The following is a 7286-nucleotide window of genomic DNA, read 5'->3' on the forward strand; positions in this document are numbered from 1 at the left end:
ATGAATATTCTTACAAAATAATCAAGCAAGAAGAGTTACGGCAATAAAACCGTTAGCACATTGTTTCTCTTAAGAATGTCATCTCACATTCGAAAATAGTCAAAATAGGACTGTGGCTTGACTTGAAAAAGACCCCAGACACCAAACATGTGGGACTCAGCGCTGATTTCACCCACTCCCGAATTTAATCGCTTCTCTGCCTTTTGATGGAGTTTTCTTTCATTTCATACCCCTTTTCCACTTTACAATTTTGAAGGCTCTTCAATATAAATTTTCGTAAGTATATCTTTAAAAGTTATGAAATTATATAATATTCGGCTGCACCCGATCTGGCCTTTGCTTGTTATATACTCGTATGTAAATAACATATAAGAAAAATGTATAAAACAGATTTAATGAGTAGTTCCAACAACAAAGAGTATCTTTATTCTGGATCAGTGTAAAAACTTTTGTGTTGGTTTAGCGAATAGTAATTTTAAAACTCCTGTTTAAAATCTTCTGTTAATACAGAAAATAGGAGAAAACTCAAGTTTCGCTTTACATACATATGTTTGTACATACAAGTTATATGTAAGTGTATCTGAACGAGAGCATTTAATGAGTAAATTAGAATGAATTTCAAGGTGTGGATAACTTTGTGTACATTTSTTTATGTTCGTTTGTATGTGTATAAGTACACAAATAATGCACTTACATACATACATTCACACACAAGTTGAGTGGAGTGGAGTCGTCTCATCAATGACGTACCATTGGCGATGGCACGAGCGGAGTCATCTATTTTTGGAAACCTCTTATTTAAATCTGAGCATCTGCTCAAACCCCATACTTCACAGTTACAAAAATAGGCGGCAGCTACTGAAGTCTTCGTTGTGTCAGTCCAACACAGGAAATACGGCGAAAAAATGCATACATGTACATATGTATATATACACATATATCCCTTCGATAAACACTCGCATCCGTTCATGTACCAAATTTATCCAGATGTAGTCAAGACAATCAGTTATTATAGTGCAATCATGAATATAAGACGCATAACGGAATCGTATTGTTCTCACTCTCGGTAAATTCATAAAATATTTGTTTTAATAGGAGCATTATAATTATTGCTTTTGTGTTAATTTGAGTATATATACGAGAATGTAAATATGTAAATAGGTATTTACCAAATAAATATTTATAGCGAAACATCACAACGTTGCTTAAATCATTCCGCTTGTGATTACGCACTCAGCGATCCAGTTTTAATAGTTATTACTTTAACAGCGGTAGTTGGTTCATTTTGTTTACTAAGCGGATTAATTATTTTGTGTGCAGTTTCCAAAACACTGCACGATCAAACATCGGAGGCAATTCTTCTATTGGGTAAGTTCCCAGCGTACTAAAAACCCGAAACTCTAATTTTTTATTGCAGGTATCGGTTTTTTCATCTACGCGATTGCTTTTGTTACTTGGAAAATAACAAATGCCAGAAGAATCGCTCATATAATCGAAGCGCTTAATAAAGAAACCACATCAGCCCTTGTGTAAAAACGTGTGATCGAGACAGATTTGCTTCAAAAGCATAAGCCTAGACGAAATAGTGAATGTTTATAAACGAAATTGCAGTACAATAATATTTATTTTTATAGAATTTAATAAAAGTGACACGTATTTGTATGTATGTTCATTAAATATTACTGCTGAAGTTCTACTAGAACGAGTTTGAATTGCCATGTTATTTCGCATGTTTAGATCTAATGTCAAAACTATACAAAGTAATTTGATCAGTTGTTGATTTTGTCGGAACTATTGCTTTCGCCATTAATCAAATTTCCAATGCACAAAATTAATAAAAAGGAGTAAATAAAATCAGGAGTTTTAAAATGTGTAATTGAGAATTCATTCCAGCACTCTCTTCGATGGATATGTGATCCATAAAGCAATTCAACTTCAGATCATCCAAATTCTCTTTTGGTATTACGAACTACATCTAATTTCACTCAAAGTTTCTTAATAAATGAAAACAACTGAACATTTTTAAACGAAAAATCAAAACAACTCAATTCCGTTATTGCCTACGAAAGGGTGAATAATTATTAAAATTGACAAAACCACTTATACACGATGATTGTTTCTGATTCATGAGTCAGTTTCGTTAAAGTAAGAAAGGATATTATTCCTTGATGAATGAGAAATGAAGGAAATTCCCAAAACGTACCTCGTCCTTTGACAATAAATTAATCTGAATTTGAGTTGATATCGAAAATACCAAACTGAGTTATAAACCGTAATAAAAGCTTTAAAGAGTTTTCTTTTCTCACAAAAATATTACATTTATTCTTTCCTATGTTCGGGCTATTAAATTTGAGTGAGATCTTTTCTCAATATATTTTTCAGATTCGTTTATTTTTTTTTAACATATTGCCGTCTAACCAGAATCCTCAATACGTAAGGGTAGGAGTTGCACAGCGGATTTTTACTCATCGTTTTTGAGTTATTTTTGTAACCAAGTTTTTCTCCTAATTATTGTGAATCATTCAATTACCAAGGGTTTGTTTGTTATTTTGTCATGTAAAAAATAAAACATTTTAAGAAGGTTTAATAGACCATTTATATAATGTTGTCATACACATATGTAGATAATTAGGCAACATTTGCATAGAGAAAAGCAAACGCTACTGCTTGATATAATCTTCTTCAAAGTGTTCGTGAGTGAAACTCAAACCAGCAATTGCATACATACTTGTGTGTATGTGAGTTCGGAAATCCATATTATTTTATTTTTACATTTACAGATGTATGTACATATATATCCCATATCCCAAAATCCACAACATCCAGGAAATTAAACGCCATCAGAAGGGGTGTGCCCCAATTTCCGACTTAAAATTGCAATATTCGCAACCTACTAAACATGTAACAAAATGTATGTAGTAAGTATGTATATATACAGCATATACATACATAGATGGAGTTTTTGTAATCGATTGAGAATAAATTAAATTTGCTTAAGCTTATCCTTTAGTTTTTAAGAAATCGATCTGGAACTTTGCATGCGTCCGCACCGTCGATATCGGACCACAACATCGAGTTCTTATATGAAAAAATCCTTTAATTAAACAACTATCTTCACATAATTGGCATATTTAAACTGATCGATTAAGATCAAGATAAACATCTTTTTATATATTTTTTGATATTTAATAATTTAAGATGTTATTTGAAATAAATTACGCTATAAAGTGCAAAATAAGTAGTTTGGGTCAATATTTGAGAAGGGTTTATGAAGCATTTGCTTACATTTATTTCTGATAAGTTGACATCTATATTTTCTAACATGTAACAGAATTAATTCTCCCTAATTAAACTCCATATAAAAAGAGAGAACCCACAATCTGCGCCAACTACCGTGGGATAAGCCTCCTCAATATCACATATAAGGTTCTATCGAGCGTATTGTGTGAAAGATTAAAGCCCACCGTCAACAAACTGATTGGACCCAATCAGTGCTGCTTTAGACCTGGCAAATCAACAACTGACAAGATATTCAGCGTGCACCAAATCTTTTAAAAGACCCGTGAAAGGAGAATCGACACACACCATCTCTTCGTCGATTTCAAAGCTGCTTTCGACAGCACGAAAAGGAGCTGCCTTTATGCCGCGATGTCTGAATTAGGTATCTCCGCAAAACTAATGCATCTGTGTAAACTGAGGTTGAGCAACATCAAAAGCTCCGTTACGTTCGGGAAGGACCTCTCCGAGCCGTTCGATACCAAACGAGGTTTCAGACAAGGCGACTCCCTATCGTGCGACTTCTTCAACTGCTGCTGGAGAAAATAATTCAATGATATTGATAGCATCGGCATCCCCGCCGTTAGTTCTGCTTTCTCTAGACTGGACAAGGAAGCAAAGCGAATAGGTCTGGCAGTGAACGAAGGCAAGACGAAATATCTCCTGTCAGCAAACAAACAGTCGTCGCACTCCTGACTACTCTCTCACGTCACTGTTGACAGTCATAACTTTAAAGTCGGAGGTAATTTCGTCTATCTTGGAACTAGCGTAAACACTACCAACAATGTCACCATAGAAATCCAACGCAGGATAACTCTTGCCAACAAGTGATACTTCGGTCTCAGTAGGCAATTGAGAACCAAAGTCCTCTCTCGACGAACAAAAACCAAACTCTATAAGTCTCTCATAATTCCCGTCCTGCTATATAATGCAGAGGCTTGGACGACGACAACAACTGATGAGTCGACGTTGCGAGTTTTCAAGAGAAAAGTTCTGCGAAAGATTTACTGACCTTTGCGCGTTGGCCACGACGAATATCGCATTCGATGGAACAATGAGCTGTATGAGATATATGACGACATTGACATAGTTTAGCGAATTAAAAGACAGCGGCTACGCTGGCTAGGTCATGTTGTCCGAATGGACGAAAACACTCCAACTCTGAAAGGATTCGACGCTGTACCCTCCGGGTTAAGGAGAGGAAGAGGAAGACCTCATTTCCTGGAAGGACCAGGTGGAGAAGGACTTGGCTTCGCTTATATCCAATATCCAATTGGCGAAACGTAGCGAAAAGAAGAAAGGACTAGCGCGCTGTTGTTAATTCGGCTATAATCGCGTAAGCGGTGTCTACGCCAGTAACGAAGAAGAAGAACAGAATTAATTTTTTCCGTGGAAAGATATCAAATATACAAATATCGAAGCCATTTAGTTCTTAGAACTGCATATAATATTTAAAAATCAAAGTTATCACCCTAAATAAAAAAAAATCCTTGAGGTACTTGGTCATTACGTACGAAATTTTTAACTGGTTAACAACTAAAATATGTGAACACAAACAAGCAAGTGTTTTTGATCGCTCCGGGGAAACCGTTTTGAGTCAATTGAAGACATCAAGTGTGAATCGCTATGGGAATTGAATGCTAATAAAGACATATATTTCGACGAATGGGTTTTCACGCGAAATTTAAATTGAAAAGTCTTACTATATTTTGATCACTATAACTTTTATATCAGGGTAACAAGTTAAATTTTTATGAAATCTATGTAAAATTATTAAATTTTTCAAAATCTAAACTATAAAAGAATTGAAACTTTTACAGAGTAATTTCGCTTGAAAATAATGGTGACAAGTCATCGGATCAGAAATCAATAAATTTTCGTTAAATATAGTACACACAATGGCACATTAACTCAATTCTGTACATGTACATACATACATAACTATTGTATATATACATATGTACGTATACATATGAAATCAGTTGGAAGAATTGAAGCAGAATGCCAAAATGTTAAAACAACGTTGACGTAAAGCGCCTGCAAAAAGTCGCAGAAACGAAAAATTATTTGTTTATCATTACTACGTGACCGCTTTCTAAATTGTGTTAGCAATCCCAAAGTTACGGATGCTTTCTGTGAAGTTGTGTGTGTTCGAAAGCAGTGTGCACATTCTCAGCAGAGGCAAATACAAATTGAAACCACGGCTTGCCGCAAATGTATATGTAAGTATAGGTAATTGTATATTGATTGCGGATTTCTCTTTTCACTGGATTAATAAGTAACACTGTCATTCACATTTGTTTCATTATAGTATGCGCTTAAATATTAATATGTACATATATACATACATACATATGTATGTACATCTATTTTTATACAAAGTGTATTCATCAAAGTGAAATAAGTATTTACATATATGGCATTAAATTTTTCTTTACGCCCATTTGATATGTACAAAATAGATATGTATGTATATTATATTTTCATGAAAAATTTCTTAGTTCTCAATATCATTTTTTTATTCTCTTCTACGTTATTATTTATCATATATGTATGTACATATAATATAAGTATATACATATATACATACCTACATATATGTATCTAAAGCAGGTTGTCACTAGAACAACGCGATTTCAGTAATATTTCACTGTGTTCAGTTTGATAAAACTTCCAAGATAGGTTAGTTTCAATATCTTGGACTCATATAACGGCAATATCGTTTTCGCCTTTATTTGCAAATAATTGCGCGTTCGGATCTTCTACAATACACATGTATGTATGTATGTACATAAAGTCATTCATAAGTTATACTTCAGTAAATAAACATATCTGACACGTTCTACAAGTACTCACATTATCTTAGATACATACTTACATACATACAACCGCCGGAATTCGCAATATAAAAGCCAGAAGCGTTGAATTTCAATTAGTTCCAATTATCAAATTTTCAAGACAAATCACCAAAACGACGTTAACGAAAAATGCGACATTTTGTTCGAATAGACGTTCAAGTGTTGAGACCGCGGGCTTTGTTGCTTCTGATTGTTATATGCGCAATCGTAGACTGGCTGATCCTGCTTCGGTCAGTTGAAGCAGTCGCGGTCTCTGATTCGCATCTGGACTTAAACGTGTTTTATTTTATCCATGGACCAGCTAATTACGATCCGCGCAGAGATTTTTCTAGATAATATTTAAGTACATTATGTATTTACGTATGTACATCTGTATATCAGTACTCAATATAGAAAAAAATTTGTGTGTGTGAATGTCTGATTTGAATTAATATTGAAAAATGTAACGAACTCTATATAATAAAATTACCACATCTAAATAAAAATTAATGTATGTTAAGGCAAAACCTAACTAGAGATGGTGAATTGAAAAACAAAATGAAATCAGATCGGCATTCGATTCACGGCATTTATTTATATACATATTATATGTATAGATGTATGTATGTTTGTATATGAGACGACAGAAATAACTGTGATAGACCTTTCTCTCGCATGAAACTTAATGCTTAGCATGCGAAAAATAATTTCACATCCTATAAAATCGATGTCTCCGATTCTGGGCGGTTGTTTATAGTGAGTTATGGAAAATTAATTATCTTCCAGTAGAATAACATAGATTAGGGAACTGCTTGAATTCATAGAAGTCTACACTGACATAAATTTCTACAAATGCCATAACTGAATTGCTTAAAAATTTAGCTTCTTCGTTCTCTTGCTAACCACCGTCAGAGGGCGCTCCAACTAGAGAACTTAAAGAAAAAGAACGTATATTTATAGCAGAGAACGTTTATAATAGAGAAGGTTCATGCAGAGAATGTAAAGTCAGAGAACTTAAAACATAGAGAAGGTGCAGGTTCGATGTCGAACATTTTATAAGATTGTGATAGGGAATTCACCTCACAACCACAGAATTCACGATGTGAAATGTTAACATTTTTAACAGTTCTCCACATACTCAAACAGAGAATATGAAGAGAAATAAATATATGT

At 34.0% G+C, this 7286-nt stretch overlaps 1 protein-coding gene across 1 annotated transcript; it reads left to right on the plus strand.

Moving 5' to 3' along the window:
• Positions 1-921: 921 nt before the first annotated feature.
• On the plus strand, positions 922-2334 carry LOC108968938. Its single transcript, XM_018933302.1, is given in 4 exon segments — positions 922-960; positions 963-1066; positions 1187-1368; positions 1418-2334. Coding segments are annotated over 4 exon segments (441 nt in total). The 3' UTR covers positions 1534-2334.
• Positions 2335-7286: the final 4952 nt, after the last annotated feature.

Source organism: Bactrocera latifrons, unplaced genomic scaffold (assembly GCF_001853355.1).
Source record: "Bactrocera latifrons isolate USDA-ARS-PBARC rearing strain unplaced genomic scaffold, ASM185335v1 scaffold_234, whole genome shotgun sequence".
Lineage (NCBI taxonomy): Eukaryota > Metazoa > Arthropoda > Insecta > Diptera > Tephritidae > Bactrocera > Bactrocera latifrons.